This window comes from Heptranchias perlo, chromosome 37, assembly GCF_035084215.1.
Source record: "Heptranchias perlo isolate sHepPer1 chromosome 37, sHepPer1.hap1, whole genome shotgun sequence".
NCBI classification, from domain to species: Eukaryota; Metazoa; Chordata; class Chondrichthyes; order Hexanchiformes; family Hexanchidae; genus Heptranchias; species Heptranchias perlo.
In genome coordinates, this window is record NC_090361.1 from 4775435 (window position 1) to 4797004 (window position 21570).

At 46.1% G+C, this 21570-nt stretch overlaps 1 protein-coding gene across 2 annotated transcripts in view; it reads right to left on the reverse strand.

Moving 5' to 3' along the window:
- Positions 1-21570, reverse strand: part of LOC137304419 (collagen alpha-1(XI) chain-like) — a 226932-nt gene that overhangs the window by 104642 nt on the left and 100720 nt on the right. For both annotated transcript variants that reach the window (XM_067973011.1, XM_067973010.1), the window contains 9 exons: positions 19031-19114; positions 17841-17897; positions 16005-16058; positions 15316-15369; positions 12539-12592; positions 11948-12001; positions 8355-8408; positions 4368-4412; positions 3920-3973 (listed from right to left, as the gene is read on the reverse strand). In XM_067973011.1, the coding sequence (XP_067829112.1) occupies positions 3920-3973; positions 4368-4412; positions 8355-8408; positions 11948-12001; positions 12539-12592; positions 15316-15369; positions 16005-16058; positions 17841-17897; positions 19031-19114 (510 nt within the window). The remainder of the gene's footprint in view (positions 1-3919; positions 3974-4367; positions 4413-8354; positions 8409-11947; positions 12002-12538; positions 12593-15315; positions 15370-16004; positions 16059-17840; positions 17898-19030; positions 19115-21570) is intronic.

A 21570-nucleotide genomic window follows, 5' to 3' on the forward strand; every position in this document is an offset into this window, starting at 1 on the left:
GTGACTCACCAGGTGCCAACCCAACTAACTCACTACTAGGACCCACCGAGGTGTGAGTATCTGCGCTGGTGGATGGCTCACTAAGATGTGACGGTGCCCCCTCAGAGGCCGGGAGCTCCTCTGAGGAATCGCCCTCTCCCGTCACGATGGTCGTTGAAGGGCCTGTAAGAGAACAGAAGACAATATTAAGCATCATCATTGATGTGTCATGTTGTGATGAGCATAGTGAGGTGTTCAACATGCCAAGCATTGTTAACATCAATTCATATTGTGTGTGATGAAAGTTAAAGTTGTGTCTCCAGACGTTTGTGGAGTGCCAGTCTCAGAGTCCCCGATGGACAGGCACTTGAGGCTGATCTGCAGGGCCTCCTCCTCCGCCCCTGTGAGGATCACTATTTATTGTAGCCCACCCCCCCCCCTCCTGTCCTCACCCTCTTGCGTGAATTTTGAGCTCTCTTCTCCTACAAAGCGAGAAAGTACAGACGTGTGAGTTGAGTGATGGCGAAGTGGTCAGCCGATGAATGCATTGCTTTGGGGGAGGCTGACCATGAAAGAGATGCATCAGAGTTTGAGTATCAGGCAGAGACACCACAATGGATCAGGATTGGGGTGATGCATCTCTTTCATGGTCAGCCTCCAAGTTGAGGATGAGCATTAAGTGGGTGTGAGGAGTGATGTGATGGAGTAGTCTTGGCCGTGCAGAATGAGTTGGGAGGGTGGGAGCGGGTGATGAGCAACACAGAATGCAGGAGAATCAGTAAGTGTACTCACTTTTGCTGACCTAGTTAGGTCCTTGAAATGCGTCCTGCACTGGACCCAAGTGCAGCAGATGTTGCTCCTGCTGGTGACCTCTGTCACCTCGAGCCAGGCCTTCTTGGTGGCAGAGGCAGGGCGTTGCCTCCTCTCGGCCGGGTAAAATAATTTTCTCCTCCTCCTCACACCGGCCAGCAGCACCTCAAATGAGGCATCGCTGAATCGTGGAGCTGCCTTGCCCCTGAGCTGCTCCATTCGGTCTTCTTGCTCCTTACTCCAGCAAAATCCATTGGAGCTGCGGCCCTTTAAATCTCGGCGTTGCGGCTGACAGCCTGTCATGCGGGTGCGCGGTCCGCCCGCTGCGCAGCTTTCGGACGGCAAACCCGGAAACAAGGTTAAGGGGCACCAATTAAGTCGCGATCGCGTTTGCCATGAGCCCATTGACCCCCCCCCCCACCCCCCCACCCCCCCATCTGCCATCCCGCCGTCTTATTAAAATTGTGCCCCAGATGAGGAGAAATGTTTTTACGCAGCGAGTTGTGATGATCTGGAATGCGCTGCCTGAAAGGGCGGTGGAAGCAGATTCAATAATAACTTTCAAAAGGGAATTGAATAAATACTTGAAGGGGTGAGATTTGCAGGGCTATGGGGAAAGAGCAGAGGGGAGTGGGGCTAATCGGATCGCTCTTTCAAAGAGCCAGCACAGGCACGACGGACCGAATGGCCTCCTTCTGCGCTGTTTCATTCTATGAATCCAGGGCTTAGGAGTGCCAAAATATGGAAGAAAGAAAAAGTTTTGTTTCTCAGCATCGATGCATCACTTTCAAAAGCACTAGAAATTTACAGGGAAGGAAGGAAAAGGTGGAACTGTTGCATGTGTGACAATTAACAGGGAGGGAACGTCCACAGCTCACTGACCCCACTTGTGATATCGCTAGATTGGAGCCTCACAATAGAGAGAGGTCCTCGTAAAATGCCTCCAACTGGTCGTTTCAAAATACAATCAACGAAAGGGCAAATGAGAGTTAAAGGCAAGTGCAGAGATGCCTTTTATAACATTGAGTATTACATGAGAATTCAACAGCCTTCCCCTTTAAATCATTTAATGGGGAGGGTGGGGATTCTCAGACTATTTAGGTCTTGTTTGATTCAACATCTGTTCAGCTGCTCCCATGTACTTTATCATACTGTACTTTATATTTGTTGACTGTCTATTGATGGAACACTGTGGAAAATGCAGGCATAATATTGTGTTATATTACAGTTAAATGCAGATAAATATGTTTAGATATGCTTAGATCCGGAGTTGTGCAGACTGTTTAAAATAAACACTAATCTGTAATATCTGGACTTCAGCCCGTTACCATGCCCAAATCCCCTTATTGTAAAAAATATCATCTCTAATAAGAGGTTATTGGTGTGTGAAAGATAACTGACTGGTGCAGAGGTGGTGTAACACATTACACCAAGTGGCAAAACCATCAATAGTCAGGATTACACAGTTAACTGCCACACCTGGTCCAAGAGCTGTGCGCCGTCGAAGGCCACAGGATGTGAACTGGCGAGTGGATAGGATACAGGCAGAGTTTTGAAAGGAGGATGGGAGGCCGGCCAGGAGAGCATCGGAATAGTCCATCTGGAGGCAACAAAAGCAATGGATGTGGATCGCAGCAGCAGATGGGCTGGAGCAGGGACGGAGACGGACGATGTTACGGAGGGGGAAGTAGGCGGTCTTTGTGATGGAGAGGATTATGGGGCCGAGTACTCAGCTCAGGGTCGAAGAGGATGCCAAAGTCCGGATCAGCCGGAGAACGCAGCATTTACTATCTATCCCTAGTTGCCCCGTGCGTACGTCTGGAGTCAGGCGTGGGCCAGAACGAGTAGAAGCTTTCCCTGAAGGATATTAGTGAACCAGTCAGGTAGGTGTGTGCTACGCTGAGATTCTACACAATGAGAATGAATGGGAAGGGATTAAGTTTGTGCGCTGGGAGTGAATGGGAAGTGGTTTGGCTGACAGTGATTTTGTATAGTGGAACTGATTCCAACATGACTTGGCTGATAAGATGCTGTGTCATAGCAGTGAATAGAATGTAGTCCGCCCATTACAATTCCCCAAAACGGGAACAAAGGAGAAGAGGTTTTCTTTATTGGGATTCTGTGTATTGGGACGTGTGTCTGGAATAAACGTTACTTATTATTAGGGATGAACCATAGTTGAATCTGAACCATTAAAATACATTCTGCAGCTGCACAGCAAAGTGGAAACTGGGCTCAGCTCCAAGTCTCCACATTGAAGCTGCAGAACGAGAATGTTAGCAGAGCAAATGGATTCCCCTCGAGGAGCACGGACTCTTACCAGAGACACATGTGTGCGTATGTATGAGAAAGAACAAGGCTGCAACCTTGGCCCCAGAATCAGCTGGAATTCATGGTTGAATTACTCAACAAGACTGAGGCATCCGGTCCATTAGCCCACTCGTACCAAGAAACAAGCCCACACAGTAGACACCTGATCAGCTAATGTTACGGTCAGAAGATTAAGAACTGTAAAATTTCCCAAATGCTTCTTGTCTGTGCTTTCATATTCTGAGATGAATAAGAATGGGTGGTCTCCTCTCGAGGGGGACGTGTTGAACCACCAGTGCGTAGGGAGGGTCGGGCTACAATATCTCTATTATTTGTATTTTCTCAATCCCCCCCCTCCCCGAGCTCCCAACCCCTCAAAAGTGAATACTTCGCCCATATCACGCACATGCAACTTTAATTTATCTTCTCTCTTCAGTTGCAAGTTTTATTACATATTTTCCCGACCCTCTGTACCACAACCTACAAGTCCACCAGAAAGATGGGCAGTTGGCCAGTTCCCAGATCTCTGGACCAGAGTGAGTAGCCCACTCTGCCTTTTTCCCACACCCTTTGTTGTTTTGTTGGGCGACATTTGCCGTCCATTCAGTGCCTCCTTCTCTTGAGAGTAAGGATGAGATCGAGGAACCTGTGGGGAAATCACAGCACTAACACTCATCCATATACCACAGCACTCTGAAGGAAATTCCTATCCATGTATGACTCTCAATTCCCCAGGAGACTTTGGGGCTTTCCTCCCAACAGTAATGGACTGCCTAATGGGCGAATAACCACAGAACCAATGTATATTATATTAAGGTACCGATTGTCCAGGGGGACCAGGATGTCCTCTTGGGCCAAGCAAACCACGCAGACCCTAGAAAAGAACAAAAACATAGAATAATCGGTAACCAGAGGTCATAGATTTAAAATAATTGGCAAAAGAACGAGAGGGAAAATGAGGAGAAATGTTTTCACACAGAGGATTGTTAAGATCTGGAATGCACTACCTGAAAGGGCGGTGGAAGCAGATTCCAAAGGAACTTTCAAAAGGCCATTGGACATGTACTTGAAGAGGATTAATTTGCAGGATTATGGGGGGGGGGGAAAAAAAAACTGTGGTGTGGGACTAAATTGGACAGCTCTTTCAAAGAGCTGGCACAGACACGACGGGCCGATTGGCCTCCTTCTATGCTGTACGATTCTGGTGATTCTAATCCTCTGGTCTTGAACGAATAGGCAACGAGGTAATTATAAAGAGCCATACTCACCGGTTCACCGGGCAATCCTCTGGGTCCCAGAGCACCGTCACCTCCCTACAGAGTCGAGAGAGAAGGAAAGAATCAGCTGTATCTTGGGTCGTACACTGACTACAAATAATTGGCTGCCATTAGTCAATTCCTCTGCATGGTTTCATTTGTATTAAGTAATGTTTGCTAAAGAGAAATTGCTTTTTAGAATCATTTCCAAGAGAGTAACTTTGAATACTGCACAGAGTAGGAAATAATGCATGAAGTTACTGAGGTTACAGGGCTATGCTAATACACTATTCATGTTAAGGGGCCCCGGAGAGCAGACAGGCCACCTCCTTCAGACAGCGGAGAGTTATGGGCGATGGTAATTGCTTCAGCATGGTTATTAAAATTCATGGTGTTTGTTTCTCCACATATCTATATCTGATTAAAAGAACCTACATCACCAATACTAAGCCATGGAGACAGGAGGTTAAAATATTCAAAACAGAGACATACACATATATATATAAAAAAACATAGAAACAGGAGTAGGCCATTCAGTCCCTCGAGCCTGTTCCTCCATTCAATTAGACTATGCCTGATCTGTATCTTAACTCCATTTACCCGCCTTGGTTCCATAACCCTTGCCTAACAAAAATCAATCATTCTCAGTTTTGAAATTTTCAATTGACCCCCAGCCAACAGCTTTTTTTGGGGAGGGGGGAGAGAGTTCCATATTTCCGCTACCCTTTGTGTGAAGAAGTGCTTCCTGACATCACCCCTGAACGGCCTAGCTCTAATTTTAAGGTTATGCCCCCTTGTTCTGGACTCTCCCACCAGAGGAATTAGATTCTCTCCATCTATCTTTGAATCATCATAAACACCTCAATTAGATCTCCCCTTTATATTCTATACTTAAGGGAATACAAGCCGAGTCTATGCAATCTGTCCTCGTAATTTAACCCTTTTATCATTCTGGTGAATCTGCACTGCACCCCCTCCAAGGCCAATATATCCTTCCTGAGATGTGCTGCTCAGAACTGAATGCATTACTCTAAATGGGGTCTAACCAGAGCTTGATAATAACTAACATACAGTGGTTAAATGGCACTGAGCCTTTTTCCCAACTAAGGACGGGCCACATTGGCAAGGCCTCATTTACTTCCCATTCCTAGTTGTCCCAAGCAGGTATTTCTGGGCCTTCTCAGTGCAGCTGCACAACTGAGGGGGTAATTTTAACCTAACCTGTCGAGCGGGAATCTGATGCGATCAGATTAGCCCCAGTGTTTACTCTCAATTGAAGTCAATGAAAAGTGTGAGGTGTAAAATAGGCCCCCGATCTGATCGCATCGGTTTCCTGCCGGGCGGGTTAGGTTAAAATGACTCCCACTCCGCCCCGAGTGTCTTGTTAGGCCACTTCTGACTGTGCCGAGAGGCATCTCCACAGTGCGGACTAGAGTCACACGTGGGCGAGACTAGGTAGGGGCTGAGCAACTTTATCCAGTGAGAAGGCCCAGGTTTGACCACTGCTGCTCTGAGTTTGCTGATCTCAAGTGTGGTTGTATTCGAAGGGACACACACCTTGGTCTCAGTGACCCCTGAACTAGGAAAGCAAAGTCATCCAGGATTCCTGCTCCTGATCATATCCACAGATCCCTGCTGCTCGTGGAGACACTTGTGAGGAAAGGATTGGGCTTGATGTGACTTCCTTCCCAGCTTTGGTTGAATAGCCTACTGCCACTCGCTATCCACGTGTGAATAATTCTTACTTGAACGAGATATCGGGGGTGCCCGTGGAACAATAACCCAGCTTCCTGGAAGTAGGGGCGGGAACTGGTCAGTATTTTTTTTTAAAAACTGGTATTTTCTTGACTTCCCCTTGCTTGGATGTTCCTGCACCATGCCCACTGAAGAGAGTGACTGGACGTCCGCTTGGCAGGCTCTCTTTTTGTTTATTCGTTCATGGGATGTGGGCGTCGCTGGCGAGGCCGGCATTTATTGCCCATCCCTAACTGCCCTTGAGAAGGTGGTGGTGAGCCGCCTTCTTGAACCGCTGCAGTCCGTGTGGTGAAGGTTCTCCCACAGTGCTGTTAGGAAGGGAGTTCCAGGATTTTGACCCAGCGACGATGAAGGAACGGCGATATATTTCCAAGTCAGGGTGGTGTGTGACTTGGAGGGGAACGTGCAGGTGGTGTTGTTCCCATGTGCCTGCTGCCCTTGTCTTTCCAGGTGGTAGAGGTCGCGGGTTTGGGAGGTGCTGTCGAAGAAGCCTTGGCGAGTTGCTGCAGTGCATCCTGTGGATGGTACACACTGCAGCCACTGTGCGCCGGTGGTGAAGGGAATGAATGTTTAGGGTGGTGGATGGGGTGCCAATCAAGCGGGCTGCTTTGTCCTGGATGGTGTCGAGCTTCGAGTGTTGTTGGAGCTGCACTCATCCAGGCAAGTGGAGAGTATTCCATCACACTCCTGGCTAGTGCCTTGTAGATGGTGGAAAGGCTTTGGGGAGTCAGGAGGTGAGTCACTCGCCCTCTGCCAGCATTGCTCTGAAACCAGCCTTTGAGAGATGGCCCATCGCGACTCTCCCGATGACTTTCATCAGAACACCACAAGCCATTAGGTCCATCAAAGCTTGTCCCTCACCCTTAATTTCCTATTACACCCTCCAGATGCATTTTAAACATCCTAAATGCTCTTGCTTGTATTACACCACACCAAAGATTATTCCACACTTTAATTTTTTTTTTGAGTAACGTTCTTCATAATATTTATTTTAAATTTATCTCCTTTGGTCTTTTCCCAGCTTAATTTGAAGTAATATTCTGAGTTTGCCTCTTTTACACCATTTAATGTTTTAATTACCTCCATATGGCCACCCTTTGAATGCCTTCTTTTTTAGACAGTATAACACAAGATATATTTTTTATTCATTCTTGGGATGCGGGCGTCGCTGGAAAGGCCAGCATTTATTGCACATCCCCAGCTGTCGTCATCTTGAGCAGTTTGATACAACTGAGTGACTTGTTAGGCCACTCCAGAGTGCAGTTAAAAGTCAACCAAGTTGGTGTGGGACTGGAGTCACATATAAGGCCAGGCCAGGGAAGGACAGAAGATTTCTTTCCCTAAAGGGCATTAGTGAACATTTGGGAATTTATCACAATCTGATCACACTTTTACAGATACTAACTTTTTAAAAAAAAACTGAATTCAAATTCTCAAACGGCCATGGTGAGATGTGAACTCACGTTTCCTGGATTACGAGTCGAGTAACATAACCACTACACTACCATACCCCAGTTATTGAACCTTTCCTCATAGTCCTTCTTTATCCTTCATGATCCTCTTCACTGCTCACTTTCCAATTCATACTTCTTGTGGATTCACTTCTTCTCCTTCTTTTGACCTCCCTGTGGGAGTTGGGGATTAAGGACCGCAGTGATATCCTGGATTCTGGCCACCAAACCCACACTCAGTCGATGCGTGGTGCAAAGCCAATGACCCTTCATGCTGCACTGGTGGGCATGTTTTAAACCATTAGCCCGGGAGTTAAGCGGAGAGACTGGAGAAGCTGGGGTTGTTCTCCTTACAGCAGAGAAGGATAAGGGGAGATTTAATTGAGGTGTTCAAAATCATGAAGGGTTCTGATGGAGTAAATAAGGAGAAATGGTTTCCAGTGGCCGAAGGGTCGGTAACCAGAGGACACAGACTTAAGTTAAGTGGCAAAATTATTTTTAAAAATCGCAACGAGTTGTTGTGATCTGGAATGCGCTGCCTGAAAGGGCGGTGGAAGCAGATTCAATAATAACTTTCAAAAGGGAATTGGATAAATATTTGAAGGGGAAAAATTTGCAGGGCTATGGGGAAAGAACAGGGGGAGTGGGTCTAACTGGATATCTCTTTCAAAGACTCGGCACAATGGGCCAAATGGCCTTCTTCTGTGCTGTATCATTCTATGATTCTATAGGTCATCACAGTGTGCTAGCCTCAATGCTCGAGTTTTAATGTCAAATTTAATGCCACACTTACCCTTTTACCATCCTCTCCAGGAGGGCCAGGCGGCCCCTTTGGACCATGGTCACCCTGAAAAAAGAAAAGATCAAATGTAATAAGGAAACACAACCAGGATCCACAATGTTTAAAACCTTTCTTAAGCCAGAGCGCCAACTCACAAGAGTCACCATCTCAATCCAAAAGATTAAATATAATTTGTTCTCCATCTCAATTGAAGAAGCTTAAATTCTATAGATACATGATGGACATGAGCTGGGCAAGAGTGACTAATAAGATTAAATTAGCACCGGAGAGAAGCCAATTATGATGAGAAAATATATATATATAAATATTTGCATTGTTATGGGGACTTAATAATCCAAGTGCATCACAGTGAATTACTTTTAAAGTGCGGTGACTGTTATGTAGGAAAGTGTGACAGTACTTCTGCAATGTCCTTTGGCCGGAAGTGAGTTCATCTTTTTTTGCATGGTATTCGTTGAGAGAGGAATGTTAGACAGGACTTTGGGTAAGCTCTCTACTCTTTTTCAAATGATGCCATGGGATCTTTGATGTCCACCTGAACAGGTGATAACGCTCCTGTGAAGTGTCATGGGACGTTTTACTACTTTAAAAGGCGCTATATAAATGCAAGTCATTGTTGTTGGTCGTTCACTACTTCAACAATATGGATGAAGAACTATCTCAACTCAAAACTAGTATCTAACTGGGCCCCTGGCAAGAACATAAAATACCAAATTAAGAATATAAAGTGAAGAGGAAGAATTGTAGCTGAACAGGCACATTCAATCATTTATTATACCCATTAATTGATGCTGTTCAATCCCATTTTCTGCTGAACTCCTATACTGTAATTCTGGTTCCTTCTGCACTTTCACAAATAGAAAGAAAAAAAGACTTGCATTTATATAGCACCTTTCATGACTTCAGGATGTCCCAAAGCGCTTAACAGCCAATGAAGTACTTTTTTGAAGTGCAGTCACTGTTGTAATGTAGGAAAATGCAGACAGCCAATTTGCACACAGCAAGATCCCACCAACAGCAATGAGATGAACGACCAGATAATCTGTTTTAGTGAAGTTTGGTTGAGGGATAAATATTGGCCAGGACACTGGGGAGAACTCCCCGACTCTTTGAAATAATGCCATAGGATCTTTTACATCCACATGAGAGAGATGGCACCTCAGACAGTGCAGCACTCCCTCAGTATTACACTGGGAGTGTCAGCCTGGATTTTGTACTCAGGTTTCTGGAGTGGGACTTGAACGCACAACCTTCTCACTTTAAGGCAACAATGCTACCCACTGAGCCATAGCCGAGACTAAATTACAGCTCCCGAGTAAAACAAAAGCAACGTGACAAGACACACAAAGCAAGGGGTGATTTGCATCCCATCAAATGCCTTATAAAGGTCTTCTCCAGGTACTTTATACCAGAGGAATGCAGATAAAGACAGACACCTGGATTTCAAGCAGTCAGCTGCACTGAGCATTGACTTAAAGGAAGGCGAGCGAAAATAGCTTTATGAATTTGCCAGAACGGGCCTCCTATCCGAGTGATATCAATGTGGGGAGACCTTTGCTCTCTAAAAGAGAAGTGCCTGAATGTTGTGCCCTCCTGGGTCAGATAATTGAGCATCATGGAGCGCAGTGGGCTGCACACACATTTCAAAATGTCTGTTCCCATTCATTTTCAACATTCTGAAGCTGCCATTGTGTTGAGAATTAGCAACAAGGGAGCAGAATGGGGAACACACCAGCAGGCAGTAGTTTGGGCACCCCAGTCAAGGCTCTGTATGACCCAATGAAGCATCGTGACCCGTCCGAGGCCAACACGTGAAGCCAAATCCAAGCAGAGTCAGCAGGGAATGGAGGTTGCTCTCCCAAGACAGAAATGGTCAGCAATCATATACTGTGCCCGGTATGTGTAGTAAGGATGTATTTTACCGTTATAGCGTTGGTATAATTACAAGAGATGCAATAACCGTGGGGTCACATGTCTGCTACTGATCAAGTTCCAAGCAACAGAAATGGGCAATGGGTCAAAGGTAAAGTCACTGGGTCATAAAGAAAAAATAAGAACATAAGAAATAGGAGCAGGAGTAGGCCAATCGGCCCTTCGAGCCTGCTCCGCCAGTGATGGACTGGGGTTGACAATTGTAAACAATTTTACAACACCAAGTTATAGTCCAGCAATTTTATTTTAAATTCACAAGCTTTCGGAGACTTCCTCCTGAGGAAGGAGGAAGTCTCCGAAAGCTTGTGAATTTAAAATAAAATTGCTGGACTATAACTTGGTGTTGTAAAATTATTGGAGATGGTCATTGCCTGGCACTTGTCTGGCGCGAATGTTACTTGCCACTTATCAGCCCAAGCCTGGATGTTGTCCAGGTCTTGCTGCATGCGGGCTCGGACTGCTTCATTATCTGAGGGGTTGAGAATGGAACTGAACACTGTGCAATCATCAGCGAACATCCCCATTTCTGACCTTATGATGGAGGGAAGGTCATTGATGAAGCAGCTGAAGATGGTTGGGCCTAGGACACTGCCCTGAGGTAATCCTGCAGCATTGTCCTGGGGCTGAGATGATTGACATCCAACAACCACTACCATAAGAACATAAGAAATAGGAGCAGGAGTAGGCCAATCGGCCCTTCGAGCCTGCTCCGCCATTCAATAAGATCATGGCTGATCTGATCCTAACCTCAAATCTAAATTCATGTCCAATTTCCTGCCCGCTCCCCGTAACCCCTAATTCCCTTTACTTCTAGGAAACTGTCTATTTCGGTTTTAAATTTATTTAATGATGTAGCTTCCACAGCTTCCTGGGGCAGCAAATTCCACAGACCTACGACCCTCTGAGTGAAGAAGTTTCTCCTCATCTCAGTTTTGAAAGAGCAGCCCCTTATTCTAGTTTCACCCATCCTTGGGAACATCCCCACCGCATCCACCCGATCAAGCCCCTTCACAATCTTATATGTTTCAATAAGATCGCCTCTCATTCTTCTGAACTCCAATGAGTAGAGTCCCAATCTACTCAACCTCTCCTCATATGTCCACCCCCTCATCCCCGGGATTAACCAAGTGAACCTTCTTTGTACTGCCTCGAGAGCAAGTAAATGTCCCTGGTTTGGTCCCCACTCTGTGTTGAATAATCTGATTTCAGTTTCGGTAGCAGCGGGAGAGGCTACTGCTGGTCGCAGGATATCTGAGTTAAGAAAGGGGGGAAAAATTGGCCAAGTTTCTGCTTCTGATTCCTATCCAGTGACTTCTGCTGAAAGCGTGTGCGTGTGTTCAAATGTTCATATAGGTACACGCCAGGTGAGGGCAGGTTTCAATATGGCTGTGATGCCAACCCTAGTCAGACAACCTGGCGACCCCCAGCAGTCAACTCTCACCCGTGAATGACGGCCACTTGGGCAAGGTAATGGGCACCAACCAATTGCTGTGGGGTAACCATACTCCAATGAGGAGGTCAATGTCTTCAGGAGAAGGAGGAAGAAGGGGAGGAAATTATAACAGACATAAAACCGATACGGTACATTCAGTAGAACTGAGCATACTTCCACAAACAGAGCTTCAAGAGCCAAGCTCCAGTGTCCCCCTTACCCTGTGGCCCTTATTTCCAGGCAATCCAGGTAGACCATCGAATCCCCTTTCACCCTATCACAAGAAAGACAACAACGATTGATTAGTCCACACCATAATAGCCCAACCTTTCAATGAATGAACAATGGGATAAAGACCATCAGATGCTGCTGTGAAGGGGTACTATGTATCTCGGAGCACATACAACATAGACTACTGCCCCGTGTATGTTAAACGGGGCAGTAGGCCCAACTGTTTTACTGTTAAACCCTTTTAAAGAGTCTGTCCAAAGAACCCAGGAGTCTCTCACTTTAATGGACATCCCAAAGTGCTTCACAACTAATGTACTTTTGAAGTGTGGTCACAGTTGTTAGGTAGGTTAACACAGCAGCCAATTTGCACACAGCATGGTCCCACAAACAGCAATGCGATGAATGGCCAGTTAATGTGTTTTTAGTGGTGTTGACTGGGGGATAAATGTTCGCCAGGCCACCGGGGAGAGCTCTCCTGCTCCTCTACAAATTGTGTCATGGCATCTAAATTAAACTAACAAAATTAAACTAATCCTTTCCCCAGTGCTAAGTTGCAGGCTTCCCTCGATAAAACACCAACCTTTATTCCTGGTTCACCCGGTAACCCTCTGATTCCATTTACTCCGGGACGACCCTGTTAAACAAAATAAAGGAAACACGTTGCATTCGCTCATTACAGTGGTTTTCCGACAGGATTAATTGTGACCAAGGGTTGCATCCATTGGATAAAGAGTAACACTTGCATTTTGATCACTCATTTCACATCAGGACACCCTCACACACAATTGATTCTTTTATTGAAGCAGTTAAGTAGGCAAACGCAGCCGCCATTTTGTGTCAGCAACGTCCCACAAATGGCGACGAGGTGAACGCCCAGTTAATCTGCTTTTGTCGGTACTGGTTGAGGGAGGAATGTTGGCCAGGACCCCATGAGAACCCCCTGCTCTTTATTTTCGCACAATGCCGTGGCTCTGCTCAATGCCCACCTGAACCATGGGGACGAGGAGATAGAACCTTAATTTAACCCTTCGCCCGAAGGGCAGGTCTTAAAGTGAAACTCCAGGAAAAGACCTCAAGAGGTTACCTGCACACTTCTTCCGTGCCGAGTGCAAACGATACATCGGTCAACATTTCGCACATAAAATAGGTCATTTTTGCACCCTTGGCACAAACCCCTGCACCCTGTGGGAAGCGGCCATTTTGTCATCACCAGAGCAGACAAGGTGAAAAGAGAATTTAAAAGATATTAAGAAAAACCTCTTGACTTAAAAGATGCTGAATGATTGGGATAATTTCCCTAGCAGGGCAGGAGCTGCAAAAACATTTGGGTTGTTCAAAGTGCAGTTGGATGCTAAGATGGAAGAGGTGAAGACTGGAGGGATAGGATTCGATGGACTGAATTGCCTTTTCTTACCCTTGACTTTTCATATGTTACTGTGCCAGTAATTAGCGTGTGATTTTGTTACTAATTACATCATTAAACTTGGTCAAGCATTAATTAATTAATCTCTCCCCCTTGCGTGTATTAAAAAACAGCAGGGCTACTACTTTACATTAACCTGCTAAGCTTGCTCGGATGTAAACAGCTGTCAACAGTTTTACGGAGTTTAAAATAAAACTGTAAGGGAAAATATAGACTTGTAAGTAGCAATCATTGCTAACTGTTCAAGCAAAGCTAGCTGATCTCAGCCAGGACATCACTAAAGGCAGTAACGCCCAGCTGGACTGGGCTTGGCTGTGATGCTTGCTCATGGTAAAAGAGTAGCCAACATCCATAGTCAAGGCTTGAACATGAAGACAGGCCAATTGGACAGGGTACCAGACGATGAGAGAAAGACAGAGAGAGAGAGAGAGAGAGAGAAAGACAGAGAGAGAGAGAGAAAGAAAGACAGAGAGAGAGAGAGACAGAGCGAAAGACAGACAGGGAGAGAGAGAGAGAGAGAGAGAGAGAGACAGACAGAGACAGAGAGACACAGAGAGAGACAGACAGAGAGAGAGAGACAGAGACAGACAGACAGACAGAGAGACAGAGAGAGACAGAGAGAGAGAGAGAGAGAGAGAGACAGACAGAGAGAGAGACAGACAGACAGAGAGAGAGAGAGACAGAGCGAAAGACAGACAGGGAGAGAGAGAGAGAGAGAGAGAGAGAGACAGACAGAGACAGAGACAGAGAGAAAGACAGACAGGGAGAGAAAGAGAGAAAGACAGACAGGGAGAGAAAGAGAGAGAGAGAAAGACAGAGAGAAAGAGAGAGAAAAGCAGAGAGAGAGAAAGAAAAATGAGAGAAAGGGAGAGACAAACACAGAGAGAAAGAGAAAGAGAAAGAAAAAGAAAGATGGAGAGAAAGAGAAAGGAGTGAAAGAGAAATAGCGAGAATGCAGGAGACAGAAAAAGAGATGTGATGAGCACAGTAAGCAGGTGCAATTTTGTTCTACAACATCACAAGAGCGATGGGAAGCGAGTTCTGTTTCCCATTCTGCGCTGAATTCCTGATCTCTGTGCGTACCACAGTGGGAATGTCTCAAGCAAAGTCCAGGTGGCTCTGTACAGGAATGTACATGTCCTTGTATGCAATCCAAGATGGCAATGAAAGATCTCAGCCAAGCTCTGCGATTACAGAACAGGAGCTTGGGCTCCCGCCAATTGATACCAAGCCTCCAGCCAAGAACGTCACATTATACACCATTCACCGAGGATGTTCAAGAAGCCACAATCATTCACGGCAGGTCGTTGAGTGAGCAATGTCACAACAGCTCCACCGTTGAAAATTCTGCCACAAATATTTTTTAAAAAAACACAACATAACAGGAGGTTTGTGACAACAGTTTGAAATTTTGGTGTTAATTTGTTCCTTAGATCAGGCTTACGTGAGATTTAAACTCACTGTAGAGTCTAATTCTACGCTGGAGCAGGTCGACCAAAAAGAAAAATACGCATCCAAGTACTAATTATTAATTACATAGAATTTACAGCACAGAAACAGGCCATTCGGCCCAACTGGTCTATGCCGGTGTTTATGCTCCTCACGAGCCTCCTCCCTCCCCTCTTCATTTAACCCTAACAGCATATCCTTCTATTCCTTTCTCCCTCGTGTGTTTATCTAGCTTCCTCTTAAATGCGTCTATTTGCCTCAACTATTCCTTGTGGTAGTGAGTTCCACATTCTCACCACTCTCTGGGTAAAGAAGTTTCTCCTGAATTCCCTATTGGATTAGATATTAAACATATCGGGAGTAATTTTCAGTTTGGACCCAGGAAGAAACCTTGTAGTTGTGAATCAGTGATCTGTAATCCCCCCTGCTCGATCTTCCTTTCCACCGAAAGTTACCCCCATTGTTTTGAACAAGGAGATTCCTACCCTTCTTCCGACTTTTCCAGTAGGTCCCGAGGGTCCCAAGATACCACGCGGACCCTGTAACAGAAAGAAAGACTTGCATTTATACAGCGCCTATCAGGAAGTCCCAAAGTGCTTCACAGCACAGTAGTTCTTGGAGTGTACTCACTGTTGTGATGTAGGAAATGCAGCAGCCAATTTTCGCACAGCAAGATCCCACAAACAGCAATCTGATAATGACCAGATCATCTGTTTTTAGTGATGTCGGTTGAGGGATGAATATTAGCCCAGGACACCAGGGAGAACTCCCCTGCTCTTCTTCGAAATAGTGGCCATGGGATCTTTTACGTCCACCTGAGGGGGCAGACGGGGCCTCGGTTTAACGTCGCATCCGAAAGACGGCCCCTCCGAAAGTGCAGCACTCCCTCTGCACTATACTGGGATGTCAGCCTAGATTTTGTGCTCAAGTCTACAGAGTGGGACTTGAACCCACGACTCTCTGACTCAGGAGAGGAGAGAGATACCCACTGCGCCAGGGTTGATACACAAAGCAAAGTGACTGAAAAGATAAACGGCTCGTGATGCAGGCGCACACACATGTGGCGTGTTCAGATTTGTATGAGCATGTATGAGATATTCAGGGTTGTGTATTCAGATTTAATGATGAAGGCTTGTCATAAGTAACAAATTATCAGAGACGAGTTTCAGCCTACCTGTGGGCCCATATCTCCAGCATCTCCTTTCAGACCTTCTGGACCAGGGAGACCCTGTACGGAGGGGGTGAGAAGAGAAACATAAAAATGTGAGATCAGCCATCATTTTTCTCTAAGATCCTCCCGTGGCCACTCTGAGGTCCTCCCTTGGCCACCCTGAGGTCCTCCCTTGGCCACCCTGAGGTCCTCCCTTGGCCACCCTGAGGTCCTCCCTTGGCCACCCTGAGGTCCTCCCTTGGCCACCCTGAGGTCCTCCCTTGGCCACCCTGAGGTCCTCCCTTGGCCACCCTGAGGTCCTCCCTTGGCCACCCTGAGGTCCTCCCTTGGCCACCCTGAGGTCCTCCCTTGGCCACCCTGAGGTCCTCCCTTGGCCACCCTGAGGTCCTCCCTTGGCCACCCTGAGGTCCTCCCTTGGCCACCCTGAGGTCCTCCCTTGGCCACCCTGAGGTCCTCACACTTTCCTTCTTCAGCTCGGAGGCTTGGATAATTTGATATTATAATTTGGGCTCTTGGTATCTCCACATCCGTTGTCCTCAGTGACCAAACAGCGTGCTTTTGCTCCCTTAATTACTGTTGCACAGACGCACAAGGGCTTTTATCAAATTCAGTTAACGATTTCCAATAGGAAATGTTTTCGGTCAAAGGAGGATCTAATGTTGAACTTTGCCCACAGCCCTTTCTTGTGATGCAACATAATAACCCCTGACCCACAGAGCAGGAAGCTGGTCTGCCCCTCTTTTCCCACTGATTGCATTGCCAATCTCAAGCAAGACGCAAGTAAGCAGGCACCAGGGGTGGGCCAAAGGGCCAAAACAGGGGGAGAATTAAACAAAAGAAACTAAATTGGAGTTGGGGGGGGAAACTCAACATGAACCTCTCAGCATCAAACTGTAGACATACAGTTGGCAGGGAACTAGGAGGTGAACCATTGTCCTCCCTCTCAGCTGGTGATTGACTGTAACTAAAGTTCTCCAGCTCCAAGGCAGACTTGTACTCCTCCATGTTGAATCTGGCCCCACGGCCTCTCTCACGGAGGTCCCCAAGAGTCGGCTGGATTCACTTGATTATCCGCTTGTTACCCCTCCCCGCCCCCTTGTGGGGAAGGGCGTACTGCTAATTAACCACATCCCCCCCAGCCCCTTCCTCCCCTCTCATGAACTTGGCATGTGGGGAAATCTGAAGAACAAACTTACAACCCTGTTAGTCATCACACAACACTGTAATATACCAACACCAGCCCAATTACCGGCAGAAATTTCCTATTTAACTCTTAATACCACATGATATTCAGTTACACAGACCAGGGAGGTCCCAGGCTCCATCCCTAATCTGTGCCGGGTTGGGTGGTCTTGGTGTCGTTTGAGGTGCCACATTTAGCCTCGGCCCCTAGGCTAAGGAAGGACTGCTATCCAAAGGCCACCCGACCGGAAAGAGCATGTGGATGGACATTGGGTGAAGGGTCAGACCGAGCCATGATGCCTTCCCGCGATGGTCATTTAATTGGCCGGCATTCACTCCCTAGGGTCACAGGTGAAGAATGCCCTCTTGGATGAGGCCATGGAGGGGCTCCAGTATCAGTAGGACAGTCACATTCAGGAGAGAAAGTTGGGATGGCGGTGGGAGGAGAATGACAAACCCTAATTCGATATTGAGATAGTCCAAACACGTTCAGAACTTTTTATTGGACCAACTGAAGTGCACTTAGGGAACACAGGGCTCCCACAACAAATGCTCACTTGAAACAACGTCATTAATGAGGCACATTTCACATCAGTTGCTATTCATTTGACGCTGGATCTCCCCTCTATTTTTTCACTGGTCAAACCTCATACTCACCACAGGGCCTTGTCTTCCTGTGAGGCCCATCGAACCAGTTGGACCCTTCATAGCAAGCTAGAAAATAAACATAAAATAGAGGCAATGAGTTACAAGCACAGAAACAGGCCATTCGGCCCAACTGGTCTGTGCCGGGGTTTATGCTCCTCACGAGCCTCCTCCCACCCCTCTTCATCCAACCCTATCAGCATATCCTTCTATTCCTTTCTCCTTCATGTGTTTATCCAGCTTCCCCTTAAATGCCTCAACTACTCCTTGTGGTAGCGAGTTCCACATTCCAACTATTCTCTAGGTAAAGAAGTTTCTCCTGAATTCCCTATTGGATTTATTAGTGATTATCTTATATTTATGGCCCCCTAGTAATGGTCTCCCCCACAAGTGGAAACATCTTCTCTACATCTACCCGATCAAATTCGTTCATAATTTTAAAGACCTCTATCAAGTCACCCCTCAGCCTTCTCTTTTCTAGAGAAAAGAACCCCAGCCTGTTCAGCCTTTCCTGATAATTCTACCTCTCTCAGTTCTGGTATCATCCGTGCAATTCTAGTAGGTTCCATCTGACAATAACTTTGTGCATCACATGTGCGCACACCCATAACAACACATTTTGGCCTTGCGCATTTGTCTGGTTTGTTGAACTTTTGAGACAATCTCCAAGACTACAGAGTTCTGGACTCTGGTCAGCAGGATCTAGGTGATGGATGGAATTTTCCAGATTTATTTTTTCTCCCTTTTTGGCCCTGGGTTTCTTTTCCCGTTTTGTTTTGCCTTTCCCAGAGATTACACGGCTGATGTGGTTGGTGGTGGTGGGGGTAGGAAGTGTTTAGTCATGATGTTCTCGGCATCATGAAAGTGGGGCAGGCTTGATGGACCAGCTAGTCTTTTCCTACCCACCATTTTCGTATGTTCTTATGATCTAGTTAAAACTTTTAATTCTTGCTTGAGGACATTATTCTCAATTCGATTGAGCCCTCTGTATCTTATAGGAACAGGAGGAGGCCATTCAGCCCCTTGAGCCTGTTCCTCCATTCAATTAGATTATGGCCGATTTGTATCTTAACCCCATCTACACGCCTTGGTTCCGTAATCCTTAATACTCTTACCTAATAAAGATCTATCAATATTATCGGCTGTGTGGTCGCTGAAGGCCTTGTTTGTACTTAGGCCTCGGACTGATCCACATCACTTACCCTTGCTTGCTGGAGGATGGCCTGAGCCTGTGATTCCTGGGCTGAGATAACCGGTCCCTTGGCTCCACCTCCACCAAACTGGAACTGTAAATATGAAAGATAAACTGAACTCAGTGTCCACGTGCCACGTATCTGATCCAATGCTGCAGTCTTGCTCAAACCGATGATACTAGTTAAAAGCTGGCATCTCGCTCACCTTTGCTGCTGTTCAGCACACGTTACCTGTTACTCCTCTTTTAACCTGCTCGCCCAGTATGTGATATACTCAGTGCACCTCCATCTTGAGCAGGAGTCCTTTAGTCTCAGTGCGGCACTCTCCCCACTATCTTTTACTCTCTGTATAACTCGCCATTATAAATATCTGTGTAACTTGCTGAGCTGCTCTGGGCCACACTAAGGTAGGTGAAACATAGAAACATAGAAAATAGGAGCAGGAGTAGGCCATTCAATATGAACATGGCTGATCCTCTATCTCAATACCATATTCCCGCTCTCTCCCCATACCCCTTGATGCCTTCTGTGTCTAGAGATCTATCCAGCTCCATCTTAAATATATTCAGTGACTTGGCCTCCACAGCCGTCTGTGGTAGAGAATTCCACAGGTTCACCACCCTCTGAGTGAAGAAATTTCTCCTCATCTCAGTCCTAAATGTCCTACCCTGAATCCTGAGACTGCGACCCCTCGTTCTGGACCCCCCCCAAAGAAATAAAGGAAAATGTCTTCCAGCATCCTATAAAAGAAAAAAACAGGTTAATATTTTGAAGGAGAGCATGGAAGTTCTCCCTGGTGTCCCAGCCAATATTTATCCCTCAACCAACATCACTAAAAAAACAGATTATTTGATCATTATCTCATCGCCGTTTGTGGGATCTTGCTGTGCGCAAATTGGCTGCCGTGTTTCCTGCATTACAACAGTGACTACACTTCAAAAGTACTTCATTGGCTGTAGAGCGCTTTGGGATGTCCTGAGACGCTATATAAATGCGAGTTCTTTCTTTCTTTAAGGTCCCTTCGTTGAGTTCTGTTGAAGGGACTCAGTGTGAAATGCTAACCAGTCTTGCTTCTTTTCAGACACTGGTGGCCTTCTCAGGCTTGTGCAGCATTTTCCCTTTTTATTATAGATTTCCAGCATTCATTGTTTTCTCAGTTTATCTAATGTCACTCAACCTTACCTCCGTGCGAACTAAACATCAGGGACTGTTTGTACGAACAGCCTACAGCAGGGGACTCTGCTGACCATGTATCTGAATAACGATCACATAATTACATCAACCACTTAACTTGAAGATCTAATATTATGCAATTAAGGGGGAGGTTTAGTCTAACTGTTTAGGTATTGGTCAGTGGAGGGCAGAGAGGGAACTCCATGGCAACGGTTCAATATGATGAAAGATTTACGTTTACGTAGCAGCTCATCACATCGTTGAAACACAGTGAATTAATTTCAAAGCACAGTGACTTGTTGTTATGTAGGGAGATGCAACAGCCATTCTACACATGGCAAAGAGAAAAATGAGCAGTCCATCTATTTTTTTTACTGCTGTTGGCGGAGGAAGCATCATTGGCCAGGGGTCTGCTCTTCAAATCATCCATCTGAACCAATGCAACAAGCAGATGGGACCTTGGTTTAATGTCTCTTCTGAAGGACAATGTCATGAACCAAGAGTTCAAAGTTCAACTGGCCAATTGAACAGCAGCAAAAAAACCATATGACTGAACGAACTACGCTCTTAAACTCAGGGCAGCATCGATAGTGCAAGACTCCATTTCCCCCTTGCAATCTACTGCTCCAAGATACTCAGAAGTGCTATGGTGTCAATCACAGGACAACATAAACCTCCAGGTTCTCGGCCACCATCTTTAATAGCCTCTTGTGCTGCTACAAAAGGGAAAGAAAAGTTAAGAACAAATATATGTGTATTTAATTCACTGAGGTGATGCCATGAGGTGACATTGTTGGAGCAGTGTAGAGGAATCTGTGATCCACATCCAACCCTAAGAGTTCTTGGAGCTGACACTGGGGACAAGCTCTGGGAGAATGCCATGTATTACAACTTCCACTATTAGCCATCTGCAAACTTGATTGGCACAAAAAGGCAACTTACAGTTCAGCCAGAAAAAATTTTTAATAAATAGAACTGGGGACTTGGGTGCTGAAGTGAAGGAAGAACTTGCATTTATATAGAGCCTTGCACGACCTCCGGACGTCCCAAAGCGCTTTGCAACCAATGAAGTGTAGTCACTGTTGTAATGTGGGAAACACAGCAGCCAATATGCGCACAGCAAGGTCCCACAAACAGCAATGAGATAAATGACCAGATAATCTGTTTTAGTGATGTTAGTTGAGGGATAAATACTGGCCAGGACACCGGGGAGAACTCCCCTGCTCTTCTTCGAAACAGTGCTGGGGATTTTTTTTTACTTCCACCTGAGAGGGCAGACGGGGCCTCGGTTTAAAGTCTCATCTAAAAGGCGGCATCTCTGACAGTGCAGTACTGCACGGGAGCATTAGCCTAGACTTTGAGCTCAAGTCTCTGGA